General features: G+C 27.7%; 1 protein-coding gene across 2 annotated transcripts in view; it reads left to right on the top strand.

Annotated features, from left to right (window-relative positions):
• Positions 1-11838, top strand: part of LOC107458074 (probable transcription factor At1g61730) — a 29217-nt gene extending 17379 nt beyond the window's left edge. The window contains exons 2-3 of one of the 2 annotated variants that reach the window (XM_052251900.1): positions 10256-11076; positions 11696-11838. In XM_052251900.1, coding sequence (XP_052107860.1) covers positions 10256-11076 — 821 coding nt within the window. In that variant the 3' untranslated portion in view covers positions 11696-11838. The remainder of the gene's footprint in view (positions 1-10255; positions 11077-11695) is intronic. The other variant, XM_052251899.1, reaches the window with a different exon arrangement.
• The last annotated feature ends 4545 nt before the right edge of the window (positions 11839-16383 follow it).

The raw sequence follows: 16383 nt of genomic DNA, 5'->3' as shown, positions 1-16383 counted from the left end.
TTTTATTTAATTTATTTTAATTTTAATATTCATTCTTAAATTAATTATATTTTTAGTTAACAATAATTATAAATTATTTATTTTTTTATAATTATATGATATCTATTAATATTATTTTTTTAATAAATACTTATAAATACTTATAGTATAATAGGTATAAACTAATTAATAAATTATTTAAATTTAAAAATAATAGTTATTTTAATATAAAAATAAAATAAAAATACTTATAATAGAGTAAAAATAATAAAATAGTTATTGTTCTTGTTCTATATTATTTTAGAATGGCTGGATTAGTCTTAATATGTTAATAAAAATATGTATTTTAAATTTTAATTTTAAGTTTTTACTATTTTAGATTTTTTATTTATGTGAGACCGAGTCAATCGGTTCAACCAGTGACTCACCGGTTGAACCAATAATCTAGTGACACAATAGTTTGGTCAGTTCAATCACCAATTCGGTTTTGACAACTATAATATACACTATAGATTTTTCTTATTATTCTTTATATATGTATAACTATTATTGTCTCACCTTACTATTATGTTGTCTTATTTTATTCTCTTTGTTTTCTTCTCCTTTTCACCCCAACTGCTTGTTGGGAATAAGTAGTATGACCACAATCTAATCAATCACGTGTCAAATAATTTGTTATCGTTATTATATTAAAATGTTAATATAATAATGTCCTTGATTAAATTTAGAGATTTATCATTGTGATAGTGATCACAATATTGAGAGATAAATCTTTTATAATTTAATCTAAATTGTTCTTGGTCATAGGATTATTAAAAAGGACATTAATAATCCGAAAAGATCAATATATATATAATGGTCTTTATTAGATGAAGATTAATAGATCTCATTTATTAAATTATATATATATCGATGGTGCATATAGAGATATAACCATTGAACTGACTCACTTTGAGAATTCCTAATGGTTATAATTACCGTATATTTGTCAATAGGATATTCTCAAGATGAACATAGTACTAGAGTTTCCTTTGACCTGCGACTGCCATAATAATTAAATTATCCGTATTTTGCCCTATTTAATTGTGATTAAATTATCATTTTTTTAATATAAAAGTTATATTTATAATCAAATATTTTGTATGATTTTATTTATTTATTAAATTTTATTGTGATTTTGATCACAATAAAAAGAATAAGATACAAAATATCTTTTGTTCATTTTTTATATATATAAGTATATATATAAAGGTTAAATTTGATTTGATCATTTTTAATGCTAAACGTTAGTACATGAAAAATCAAATTTTGATTTGATTGATGTGTTTTGAACATTATAATTTTAGAAATTAGTTTTTTTAATGTTCTTGATTATAAAGAGCGACCTGACAACCAGAAGTTTTATTTTCAAGATAACAATCAGTATATACATTTGATGTATTAAAGATTTAATTTTATATTTTTCCTAGACAACCTGGGAGTATAAAATTTAATTCATGAGTACTGATAAAAATTCTCTAACAATAGAGATAAGTCCTAAAAGTTAAGATATTGTCAAAAATAAATTTATCTCTTGTTTACAAGGTACGACCTGACAACCAGGCGACTTGTAATCACGGATAGAATTTATTAATGTATATGATAATGCATAAGGAGAATTAATTTTATACTTGAACCTAGACAACCTAGGGGTATAAAATATAATTCAGTTAAATAATTGTTTGATAACCAGATAATTATTTGGGATTATAATTGTATGTGATACAATTTAATCATGTTTATTTGGAATAGGTATGAGTAATAACTTGACAACCAGGGTACTCATTCATGATTCTAAATAATTTTAATAGAAATATAGATTTCTTAATTTACTTTCATATTTTTTTAAATATGTCCATCTTTCATATGGCATAATTGAAAGTAATAAATTGGTTATACATTGAGAATTGTTCTTATGTATGAAAGAGTTATCATAGACATGATAATCCTATTGAAATAATATTCTCCAATAAATTTAGTTATGGAATGATTAGAAGTTGTAAAGAATTTGAAATATTGCTTTACTGCAACATGGGTTGTTTTGACACTCATGAATTTCAATTTCAAAGATAACCTACTATTTATTATTAAACATCTTGAGAAGATGTATAATGCCCAAAACAAGATAGTACGACTATCAAAGATTTTATTTAAATTAGTGGGAGTATTGGACAATATATTTTGAATTAAACAACTTTAGAAGTTGAAATACTATTAGCCAAATGGCTTTAGCAAAAATTGTTCTTGCAAGTATTTTTGGAGATTTATTTTGTTTCAAACAATTTATAATTGGCCTTAATATGATTAATGTTTGTGATTTTTTTAGAAAAACTCAATATGAGTATTGAGGATGCCAATTAAAATTGCTCTTAAGGGTTGGTTTGACCATTAATAAAGATATTGAGTATTTTTATTATAAGAGTTTAAAGTAAAATCTCTAACATCTAATTAATATTCTATTGAATAGAGAATGAGATTCTCTCAACGGACAAATATTAGTACTCTATGTACTCTATCATGTTTAAAAAAACATGAAATTTGATTTAATTGAGGATCACTATTTGTTAAATATTTGGACTATATTTTAAAATATTGCTAAATTAACAAATTTCTCATTAAATCAATTTTTTTACCCATATGAGATATGAAAAAGGTATAAGTTGAAATTCAAAGAACATTAGAGTTTGAAGATATCTTAAATGTGTTAAGAGATTGCACAACAATAGAATTGATATTAGGTCCATTAAATAAGATTTATTGGTTACCCTAAAGAAATAATGAAATTATTTTTATCACTCTTCTTATGACAAAGTGTCTATGATAAGAGGTAAAACTCCTTTTTAGAAAATGGATTCCATCTTAAAGAAAGAGTGGGAGTACAAACTAACTTTTTGAAAAAGTAGTTTATTTGTATAATGATACAATTTTATAAAGATAGATCTAATAGTTACTTAGACTTTTTATAATCATGTTCAATAAAGATTGTCCTTAAAATAAAATTATGCACTATTGTAGTGAGAGATTTCATGTTTTAAGAAAACGTGATATTTATTATGCACTAAGTGTATTTTACAAAAGGTCAAGCAAACATGCTCAAAAGCTAAGGTGTTTAAGGTCAAAAGAGTTTTGATAAACACAAATGTGCATTGAAAATTATAAACATGATTGATTGGCTCTAGTGCAAGTTGGAGATTATTGAGATAATAGTATGCCCAAGATCCAATCTATCATGATTGGCTCTCGTGTAAGTGGGAGATTGTTAGGAATAAGTAGTATGACCATAATCTAATCAATCACGTGTCAAATAATTTGTTATTGTTATTATATTAAAATATTAATACAACAAGGTCCTTGATTAAATTTAGAGATTTATCATTGTGATAGTGATCATAGATGAACATAGTAATAGAGTTTTCTTTGACCTGCGACTATCATAGTAATTAACAAAAGTATTTATTATACTTTGATTTGGAACACCTAATATTCTATGATACTAGTTGAATGGATATTAGGTATGATTTAAATACTTTTAAAATTAATGATTAGTCAATATGGAATCTATCAACTGTGGTAATAAGTTCGAGCTTTACGAACTACGATTATAATGAATGAATTAAACAAAACCTTGGTCAAGAGGTTTGAATGAATAAAGAAATGAATTTCATAGGTCATTCACAATTCATTATAATAATGGTAACAAGTTAGAGTTTGACAATTAAACCATACTCTAAGGGTTAACCAAGAGCTGAAAAGATGGAAGGAGTTATACTTTGTTCTTCTAAGGTTCTTAGTAAAAATATATTACTTCATACTATCGGGTTGTTGAGGAGTGTTGCTAGACGCCAACCTTGATTAGTAAATTTAGTATGACTAATTTACTACCCGCTTAGTACTGAACCTATGGGGTCATCTACCCGCTTAGTATTGAACCTATGGGGTCACACACTAACGAGTGTTCTAATCTTTGCTATAGAATTATTTAATTATTATTTTGGTTTGATCAAATAAATAATTATATTAATTCAGATGGAATATTATTATATTTTTTGCTAGCACCAAAAATATAATAATAGTATGATAATTGAGAATATTAAATGAGATTTGAGAATAATTAGTTATTCTATTTCTAAATTTGGATGAGATAATTGAGTTATGATATGATTCATAAAATTTGAAAGATTTAGATTTGGAATTTCAAGATATGATTTAAATTTGAATTGAGAATCAAATTTAAATTCAGTAACAAATCTCATACTATATATATGTACGTCAAGAGTACAGGAAAGTCACAACAGAGAATAACAAGAGTTTTATTCCTTTACCTCTACGCACATAAATGTATGTGAGCCTAATTCTTGGAGAAAAATTTTATGGCGTGCAAAGAGTTGTAAGAGGTTTCTCAATTTAGATCAGATGTCCATTGGTCAAGGAGTTGATAGCAAATGTTGATCTCGGTGTGGATACGCATAGCGCCTTCGTACCATCGAAGGAGAATAAAAATTTTTAGTAGCGTACTCAGGTATTTAGATCTGATCTATATATTCTTTATTATTGGAATAAGGTTTAAGCACAAAAATAGACTTTTAAGATTATCTTCTTTTCTTCCGCTGTGTATTATGAACACATGGTAATCCTTCATATTCTCTTTGTTTTCTTCTCTTTTTCACCCCAACTGCAATTAATTACCACCATGTATCATTATCGCATCTCGTTTTGTATATCATTTTAACCCATAACTATCCATTGTGTTACATTTTGAATTAAAGATTTGCTAAAAGAATTTTTTTCTTATTTGATTTGAATATCTAGATGTATAACTATTATAGAGATATTTATTTTTCATATTTGCTTATTAAGTCATATTTTATTATTTAAAAAGAAATTTAAGATATCAATTATTTAAAATTTTTGTTCAAATGGTCAAAATTTGTCGATATTTATAAAAAATAATATCAAATATATTATATCTTTTTAAAAGAGTAATATTATATGGACACTACTATTTTAACTATTATCAACATATACAATTAACTTATAAAAAAGTTGACATTGTTGAGTAACTTTGTTACTCTCAATACTGCTCGTAATAATTCTTAATTTGTTTTGCATCTAATATATTAACTTCTATTTCTCTAAATAATAAAATTTTTATTCGATTTTAAAAAAAGAATAGGAACTACTATATTGTTAGTTTTTTTCTAATATTTTAAGAAATTATATTTTTAAATTATAAATTTGAGATATTTTTAATTTTATTTAATTTGAAGTAAATATAAAAATTTATATTTAAATCATACTTTTTTGACATAAATTTAATGGCTAAAGAAACTTTTATTTTTTTCAGTTTTATATTCAACATGTTAAATTATCTTTAGTTTTATTATTCATTCAGAATTTTTAATTTTTTTTTATAATTTTTTTCTTATCATTCTCTATACATATATCTATCATTATTGGCTTGTTCTCTCTTCGTTTTTCTTTTTCTTCTTCTTCTCCTTCTACCTCTCTTCCTCGATCATAATTAATATAACTCTTATATGATTCATCTACACTCTTATAAATGTAATTAAGAAATAAATTTAAATAAATAAATTAAATATTTTATTTACCAATCTATAACAATATATCTCTATAACGTAACAACACACACACACATACTGAAGTTTGATTTTGAGAAAAGGATAAATAAGTCCCTAACTTTTTGTTCTTCTAACCATTTAAAAATACTTTTAAATTTTTGACCTCTTTAAAAGTTGGACATATGCATCTTTCTATTCATATGAATCTGTCAGACACAACAAAAAAGTTTAACGTGGACGCCACTATGCAGATATGGCTGTTACGGTGTCCTACGTGGAGGGAGAGTTTTTAAAATAAGATAAATTAGTCCGCCTTCTTCAAAACGATGTTGTTTGATTAGTAGCCTTTGGCACAAATTTTATTCCCTCAACTTATGTAAAACACGGTAAATTAATTATGAGCTAAGGAAATTAGCAAATTAAAAATTATAATTTAGAGAAGTAAAAATATTTAAAATATGAATTAAAATAATAATTTTAAAGGTTTTGACTCAAAATTAAGCCAACGGACTAAATCAATGTGACCGAACCTATATTGGGTCCAATGCCCAAATATAAAAAGCCAAATCAGCCTCCTTCTTCCCTTACATTCAGCCAAACACACTGGGAAGAGAGTTGAAAGCACAAACCCTAACCTCCATTTTCAACCAAATTTTAATCTTTCCTATCTTTCAATCCGTAACTCCGATTGACAAGCCATTTGTAGTCACGTGTTCCTCTAGAAATTCTATTCAAACCATTCTAAACAAAGTGGTAAGGGATTCTGAATTTCGTGCCTAATTCTCTCCTCCTTTTAATTCTGCAATTTTGATTTTGAATATTGAGACATTTTATAATTTTTATGATTTATGGATGCTCTAGTACGAGTTAGCATTGAGTTTTGTCCATGTAATCAGTGGATAAGATAAGAAACCACTAATCCCTTGTGAATTATTAAATTAGTGAATCCACTAATCCCTTGTGAATTATTGAATTAGTGAATCCTAGTATTGATTATGAAGAAATTGAATGATATTAGATTGAGTTCATGTGAATTGGAGTTGAATTGGTGGATTTGGGTGCTTGAATTTGAGCCTTGGAAGATGAAAACTCATTACTATGGATTTAGAGGTTTAGAAAGTTGAAAAGATGAGAGATTTTAAGGTGTTTTGGTCTTGGGGAGAAATCGACCAATGTATAGTTTTGGTTTCTCATAATTAATATATAATGTTGCGTGAAAACTTAGGCTAGTTGCCGTAAGACAGGCTTTAATATTTTGAACTGAACAGGATATGTGTTGGAATGATTGTGAAATTGTTAAATGTGTATATATGTGTTGTATGATTGAGTTTGATGATGATTGTTGATAATGTGATATGTGATGATGAGTATTTGTGAGATTTGGGCCGAAGGCTGCAACCTGTAAGTCTGGATAAGTATGATGAGTTGAGTTTGGTGTGGTTTGTGTTTGAATTGGAGATAATTGAGTTGTGATGATAATTGAGGATGATTATTGAGTTTTGGTAATGTTTAATGTATGATAATGTGAATATTATTGAGAAATAAGGATAAGAGTGATTTATGTAAGAGGCATGGTACATTAGGTATTGGATAATTGATAAGTGACTGAATAATGTATGGAAAAAAACCTAGCCAAGGCATGGTACATTCAAGTTCTCTCTTATTTCATCAATTCACGTTCACGAACTTTTTATCATTATCTCTTACCTCCCTTACTATCTATCATCTTACGGCATAATAATTTTTTTTATCCATCTTCTCTTGCATCTTTCTCATTTCATTTAAATATACCGTAAAATCTAATATAATTTGTCTGAAAAAAGTTAAGTAATTTTTTTATCTTATAATTATTTTATATTTTGAGATTCAAAATTTTGTATTTTTATTTTTATTCAAAGTTTATTTTTGTTTTATTTTGGTTTCATTAATACATATATTTACGTAACTTCTATCATTATTTCTTATCTCCCTTACTATCTATCTTCTCATATTATTATTACTGTATAATCAAAAAAACTTTTTTTTATTCATCTTCTCTTACATCATTCTCATTTCACTTAAATATAATGTAAAATCTAATATAATTTGCCTGAAAAAAAGTTAAGTAATTTTTTTATCTTATAATTATTTTATATTTTGGGATTCAAAATTTTGTATTTTTTTTATTCAAGATTTATTTTTATGTTTTATTTTACTTTTATTAATAAAAAAGTATTAATATTAGTTTTAATATTTAACCTTTAGGATAAATAAAAAGATGGGACTCTTTTTATAAATTAGATGATTGAAAAATTATTTATTATAAAAAAAGTTAAGTCTATTTTTTTACTATAGAAATATGTATAATTTACTCTTGAATTTAATCAAAATAAATATATGTTTATATAATTTTTTAAATTTTACATCAATTATTAAAATCATGATATAATAAATGTGTTCCAATAAAAAATGAAATAATTTCATAACTATTTTTTTGTTGGAACGAAATATGACTCAATAACTATACTAATCTAAACAACTATAGATAAGTAATAAAAAATGGACATAAAATTTAACTTTTTTGTTATTTGGTACAAAAATAAATATAATAAAATAAATCATTGTTTTCATACATAATGACATAAAATTTAACATTATCCTTATCTAGAGCCATCTATTTTTTTTAGTTTTTATCTTTATTTTTATACTTTATTTTAATTTTATTAAACCAAAAAGTACTAATGTCATTTAACTTTAATTTTTAATTTTTATCATAAATGAAAATATGTGATTTTGTATGCATTAGATAATAAAAAATACTCATAATAAAAAAAGTTAAATTTTCTCATTTGTTACGTTTATAGGAGTGTAGTTGATTCACATCAGAGTTATGATATTTTTTTTTGAATTTTATTTTTAAATTAGTATTTACTTTTGAGTGTAATAATTATGAACTAATATACGATGGTAACTAGATGCGTTCGCAGAGAAGACATATAAAGAAAATAAAAAATAGAGGAAGAAAGAGATAACAAGTTAATATAAAAGTGGTGGTGAAGTATACATAGATAGATAATGATAAGAAAAAAATAATAAAACCAAAAATTAAAAATTTTAAAAGAATAATAAAACTAAAGATAATTTAAAATGTTCAATATAAATTATAAGAAATAATTTTTTTTAACTAAAGAATATAATAAGAACAATTGAATTAATTATATACTTAAAAGCTAATTCTAGCAAAAAATAACATTATAACATTACAACAAAAAATAAAAATAAAAATAAAACCTAGCAAGTCAGCAACCACGGAAGGAAGCCAAGATCTCAAGAACACAAGTCAGCAACAGAGCAACAAACTAGTAGCAAGAACAACATAACAACCATCAACAGAAAAACAGAGCAAGGATCAATATAACCAGTCGTGTCGGATGATGACCCAACGAGAGAGTATGGATCCGCATGCAAGTCAAGGGGCTGACCAGTAGAAAGCCTAGGCTTCCCCTTTCGGCCTCCGCCACGGCCACGGCTACGACCGTGATCTCCGTCTCTACCAACCATATCCTGTACACGTTAAATATTCTTTTTAATTTTTTTTTCAACGAGAAACCACAACAAATAAATGTCTTATCATGAATATAATTTATACTTTCACCATGAATGGTTTACACAAACAAGCATAGATAAGTAAGTATAGATAAGCATGCATAATAATTTAATAGAGATAATAAAGACAAAGATAAATTAAAACTCAATAGTTTAACAGAGATAAATAAATAAAAAAATAGAAGGTTAAACCTTAAATAGCTTCTCTGGGAGTCTTAAACTCTACCAATACTTGAGATAGTGAAAATTGATGCCATTGCAATTTTGATAATACTTGTGACTATGTCAACCCTACCAAAAAAATATATATAGGCACATCAAAACTAAAAACAATACATAAAAATCTTATCATGAAAACCTTGTAGTTTGCATAAGATATTTTTTTTTATAATTTATTTTTTAATTATTAATATTAAATTTATAATTTTAAAAATAAAAATATAAAAATATTTTTTTAATTCAATAAAAAAGCGGTCGAACAGACACTGTTTGTTGAGCAGCTAATAATTCATAATTTTTAAAAATTGAATTGAATTAATTGGTTCAACTGGATTAAATAAAAATCAATTTTTTAAGCAAAAAACTATCTGGAATACCATCGGTAAAAAAAACCGATTTAATTGACGGTTAACTAGTGAACCCTTTGAACCGGGCATTTTCTTTTATGATTTCCGATTTTTCAATTAAAAGAGAAAAAGAAAACCGCCCCACTGTCTCCCAAACGAAACCCTAGCCTTTAAAATTCGCCAAGTCTGTCCAGAGAGTGAACTAAGACAAACCCTAATCCTAAATTCACTTTTTCCCTCCTGAATTTCGGAGTTTCCATGGCGAAGCAGAAGCAAGTCGCTCCTGAAGACTCTGACGACGAATCGCAGGTTCCCAGGCCTCAGCCCGAACAAGAAGATAGCAGCGAGGAAGAAGAAGCAGCAACTTCATCTGACGAGGAGGACGAAGCACAGACCAAGGCGAAGATGAACGTGAGAAACACGTGCTGGTTCCCAGGAAGCCTCAACCGCAAAAGGTTTCCAAACCCTCGTCATCTTCTAAACTCTCTCCAAAGTTGAAGTCTCAACCTTCGGCTTCTGTCAGTCAAACCAAATCCGGGTCAAAGCGCGCAGCTGAAAACGGTATCGACCACTCGGAGCAACCAAAACGTGGGAAGAAGGCACAGGAGGATGCGCAGAAATCCAAATCCCTCATTTTCAGCGAGGAAGATGAGATAGGGATCTTGAAAGGCCTGTCTGAGTTCATCGCGAAAACAGGGAAGGAACCCTATAAATGCGCTGATGAATTTTACGATTTTATGAAGGGGTCGAACTTGATTCGGGCAAATGTATCATGCATGCAAGTGAAGGAGAAGATCCGCCGGCTGAAGAAGAAGTTTGAAAACATCCTAATAAAAGAGAAGAACGGCAAGGGGACAACCTTAAAGCCGCACGAGTTGGAAGCACTTCAGTTGGGAAAGAATGTTTGGGGCCACGATGGCCGTGGCGGTGAAGCAGTTCTCAAGGAAACTGCGAAAAAGGATACAGTTAATAATGAGAAGGCTGCGAAGAAGGCGCTAGTGCCCCATTCAAAAGGAAAAGCTGAAGCAAAGTCCAAACTAAATTCTGAACCTTTGGATTCAAATGAAGGTAGAAGGATGAGTGAATTTTCTGTGACTAGTTTAGCTTTGACTTCAATGTTGAGGTACGATGGGACTTTTGGTAAGCCTTTCGGTGAAGATTATATTAGAAAGGGAATAGAGTTACTTGGAGTCTCAAAGAGGGAAGACATCGAGGCTAGGTGGAGGAAGTTCAAAGACGCTGAAAATAGATTGTATGTGGAGATAGCTGAATTCTACGCCGAACAGGCTAAGTTGATATATCAAGCAAATAGCTCGTCGTCCTCCTAGGTATATATCTTGGTTGCTTTTTTGTTTTTTTGGATTCTGGCATTTTGATTTTATTTTGACATGTTTAGGTTCATGGCATTTTAGTATTGTATGATATATATTTATCTCCATTGATTCAAGAATTTTATGTTTGGGAGTTGGAGGAAAGGGAAGCAAAATGGAGGTTTTAGTTCACTTGTTCACCAAAATCCAACTCACAAAAAAATTAATTTGACAGTCTTTCAATTTTGATTTTCCTGCAGCTTAGTTTCAGTTTTTCTAAGTTTTAATGTTATTGTTAGTTTGGCTTGTTCTTATTCTGTCATAGTAAGATTATGAGTGATTTTAGCACAAGTCTGTATATCGCTATAACTTTTTAAGTTTCAAGTATTTGGTGTACTTCTATGGCAGATGATTAACTTCAAGAAGAAACATAACTCACCTATGAGAATTATAGAACAAAACAATAAAAGGGAATACTATGCTAAGTCAAACTATTGTCTGTGAGTTATGTTTTTCTTGAAGTTAAAAGCAAATAATTTTTAATAATCCTATTGGCTGAAAATAATTAAATGGATGGATTATTTTTTATCCGAAGAATATTTGTTTCACCCTTTCTACTTTCTATGTTATTTTTCAGATAGCGAAGGATGATACATTATCTAAAACAGGACGAAGTGTATCGAGCATTTGTGGAATATGCAATTGTATGAATTTAGTATAGTTTCATATTTAAACTAGTTGGTTGCTGGGCTATATGTCTCCTGATCTTGTTATATATGCCACTTTTTATTTTGTTCGATAGTAATTTGGAAATTTTGATGATTTTTGAATGTCTTAACCGTTAAAAACATGGTTGTTTGACGGTGTACATTTTTTTTTCTATTATGTAGGACAGTACTGGATATATGTTTTTGTGATTTCTAAGATTTTTCTTAATGATTCATTAATCAAGGAACAGAGGGTCGAGGATTTCTTTAAACAAAATGCGAAAAAGTTCATTTTATTGCATATTGTATGGGTAGAAAATTGCTTAATTGGCTTTGGCAGGAGAATATTGGTGCTTTTGTTTGATTTTGTTTGATGTTGTGTAGGTTTTTTTTTCTTTCCTAATGATACGGAGTGTGTTTTGGTAAAAACGATCCAGAGAGTGTTTTGGTAAAAGGTAATATTAGGGAGCAAAAAAAAACTGTCCGAATTTTTGATAAGAAATTATAACCAGGATAAAGGAATAAGAAAAAAAATAGAGAAAAGATGCAAAAGAAAATATATAGTGAAAATATAAAAGGATAGGTAAGGGTTTTCTTACTATATCTCTAAAAAATTTGTTCTTTGCAACTTAGGTTATTGTAAGGTATTTTTTACCATACCTCTAAAAAATTTTTTCTTAGGTTACTAGAAGGGTTTTTTTTTGTTAGACCTTCAAAGAACCTGACTTTGAAAATCTAAGCAAATCACTCACCTTACTTAATCACACTATAAAAATGTGCATACAACACTAAGAAAATTTTATTCATTAAAAGTTGTAAATTGTCTCACCAAATGTGTTTAAATAGGTCCTTGACAAACTAATTAAAAGATAAGATAACTTAATTTAAATCTCTTTAAGGTAAGATAATTAATTTAAATTAAATTTGATATTATTGGATTTGACCAAATTTAATTTAAATTTTATATATAATTTAAATTTCTATTATTTTAGATTTTATATTTTAAAAAATTAAATAATTTTTCTGTTAACTACCATCAAAATTTCTCTCTTTTTATATATATTACTAAATAATTATTAAAAAATTCACTTCCTAATACAATTAGAAGTCGACTCTTATTTATATTTATAGTTAAAAAAGTTCTTTCAATTAATACAATTGCTATGCAAAAATTAAAGCTAATTTGAAAAGAAGATAAATAATATTCTTTTGAGTTGACTTTTAAAAAAGAACACCAATTTCATTTAAATTTGAGAATTGATCATTCTAAATTCTAACGAATTTCTAATATAAAATTTTTAAATTGACGATTAAGTACCAAAAGTTGAGTAAAAGTTTATTGTGGGGTCAAATTTAATAATCTAATGGGGGCAAATAAATATTATTATCATATACTACTCAAAAAAAATTCTAAATTGTAGTGGGGGCGCTTGCCCCCACAACAATGTATATAGAACCGTCCCTGACTTCGTTTGTTCTTAATTCTTATCATCATCACAAATATTTCTTCCTAATTGCATTATTAAAGCACAGTAGTGTATGTCATAAGAATATTTACAATTATTTAAAACTTTTAAGGAAAAGAAAAATGTAAAACTTTTTAAATAAATTATTTTTTGTATGTGTTGCTGGTTCATAGAAGATTAGAATCAAGTATGAGTTGGTAAATTTTTTACGTTATTACTGTGGTGATGGCAATTGCGGAAAACGGTGTGGTTTTGATGTGGTCGTTGATATTGATATTGATGCTCAATATGGATCTCCTAAGACAGCTGGATAAACCTCCAAGCAAGTTGCTTGTAATACGTATCTTTGTGCATGGATGTGTTTCGCAATGCAACTCAAAGTGTCTTAAGATAAATCTGCCAGAAGAAAACTGTTATAAGTTAGCATTAGAAAGAGTTAAAGCAACAGAAGCACATTATCAAGATACAAGCTCAACAGCTAAAGCAATAATAATGTTAAACATAAATGCAATATAGAAAATCAGTAAGAAACAAAAGAAGAAAGAAAAAAGAAGCAGCAACAAAAGTTAAATACCACCAACAAATAATCACTATAAATTCTGAAATCAACAACTATTTCAACAAAAATTAAGAAACATCATACTTAAAAATTAAAAAATGGTAACAGCAGCATAACAAATTTATTTTAATTAACAATTTCAGCAACACAAAATTAATGATTTAATTAATTTTAGATTCAGAAATCACAAATTAGCGTATCAGACATTCAAAATATTGAAACAGACTCAACAGTGATGCCACTAAATTAAACAGAGCATTAGCAAAGAAGAAGAAGAAGAGCATTAGCAACATTATTTGAACAAAAAATTTAGAAATTAAAAGTAAGAAGAAGAACCGAGCATTTAGAAACTAAACAAAGCCATCAGGAACCAGAGAAAAATTAAAAGAACCATCAGAGTAACAAAACTTCAAACATTCATAGCAAACTTCAAACCATCAGAGTAACAGATTCAGAACCAAACTTTCAGAGTAACAAAATTTCAAACATTCACAGCAATTAGAAAACAGAGTAACAAAACATTTAGAACCAAACTTCAAGGACCATCAAAACTTCAACCAATTGAAGAAGACTTGAACCATGACCGAAACAGACTTGAACAAAAATTGAAGCAGAGTTGAACAAAAATTGAAGCAGACTTGAAGAAAAATCAGAAATGGAGCAAAAATTGAAGAAGACGACCAAAGTGAAAATGAAGAAGAGAAGCCACTAACCTGGGTCCGTGCCGAGAAGCCAGTGAAGATGAAGAGTCGAAGAGGAGTTGGGTTAGACGACGACGCTGAAGAACTGAGTTAGGCGGAGGGCAACGCGGCTAGGGTTTCTTTCATTTAGAGTTCTCCAGAACATGGATGAATGAATGATTGGGGGAAGAGGGGGTTGGGTCACGAGGGATCACTGGATCGGTGGATCCATTTCTTTTTTTTTTTTACAAGTTTAACAATGGTGTCGTTTTATCCGAACCGACCGGTTACCGATCCGGCCCAATCGACCGGTTTTCGGCCGATTCGCCGGTTTTCCAACGATTTTCTTTCGAACGGTTATAAAGGGAGGATCGGACTGCTTGCACTGTCGGTTCCCAGTTGAACCGGTTCGACTGACCGATCCGGTCTAATTTTCAGAACCTTGCTTAAACCTCTAATTCTGGATTTTCATTTTGTTCAAGAGAATTAGAGGCTTATCTGAGAAATTTAATTCTAGTTATAGACACGACAAAATAAAGTGGGACACGGAAAAAAATCCAAAAGAAAGTTAAAGTTACAGAATGCTCTGATATAAAGTGAACTAGTGAAGTTACTAAGAACTTTAATAGCATTAAGATTTAAATCACTTTCAGTCTAAGATTTAAAAATAGCCTAATCAATAACATCACTACTATTTCTTTTATAATAATTACGGACTAAGCTAGTTAAGTTTTCTAGTGTCTTAATTTGAAGACTTCATTGAATTGAGTATTTGAAATTTTGAATACAAAAGTATACTCTCCTTGTCAAGGGAATTTTTTTATTTAAATTAAATAAATATAATATTTAACGAAATGTATAATAGATAGATAATTTATAATTTTAAATATGTGCATCCATAATGTAGTAAAAAAATCTTTAAAAACGTAAATATGATAATTTTAAATACGCGTACATATCATCAACAGTATAATTTACAATTTATAAAAATTTATGAAATCTATGAAAACAAGTCTAAATATGACGGTATGTCTAAAATGAGCTTAACAATTATGTGTTTATTGAATGAGTCACACTTATATAAATCATTAGATTTTATTAGATGAACATTAAAGGCTAATATAAAAGAAGAATATTGATAGACTCTAATAAATACAGAATATCTTAATACATAAATAAATACTTTAAATAACAATACTTTAATACACAATATTTTAAATGACAACAAAATCTTTTATCCTTAAATAATTAAATAAGAAATATATAAATAAAAAAGTATGAGTATTCTTTATTTAATAAAATTATTTATTATATAAAATTTTTTATTATAGTAAAAAATTATATTAAAATAAAATTTTAAATTGTTCTATATTTATTAGAGTCCATCAATGCTCTTCTTTTATATTAGCCTTTGATTTTTATCTAATAAAATCTAATGGTCTATATAAAGATGGCTCATTCAATAAACACATAATTGTTGAGCTTATTTTAGACATACTTTAAATATGACATCTAACAATGTGATTTGAAAGTTCTCATGCAAACAAAATTTTCGAAAGACTCATTGCATGTAGAGCTCCAAGTGAATCAAACTAACTCATGAGCTAGCTCGAGCTCGATTCAATAATAGTTCGATTAGTGAGTTCGTGGATTCGTGAGCCGAACTTAAACTTAAAATTAAGTTCATAAATTAAATTAGCATTTGAGTTTTGATAAACTCAACTCATTTATATATATTTAATCTATATTTTAATATTATATATACACATATAAAATAATAATATATACTCATATATAGTAGTAGAATAATCATAATAAGTCATCTTAAAGAGGTGCCATTATCCATTATTCTTTATATTATATATTCAGATAAAATAGAAATTAAAAAAAAATTCGAAATGACATAACTTGAA

Source organism: Arachis duranensis, chromosome 7, assembly GCF_000817695.3.
Source record: "Arachis duranensis cultivar V14167 chromosome 7, aradu.V14167.gnm2.J7QH, whole genome shotgun sequence".
NCBI classification, from domain to species: Eukaryota; Viridiplantae; Streptophyta; class Magnoliopsida; order Fabales; family Fabaceae; genus Arachis; species Arachis duranensis.
This window is presented reverse-complemented; position numbering and strand designations above follow the sequence as displayed.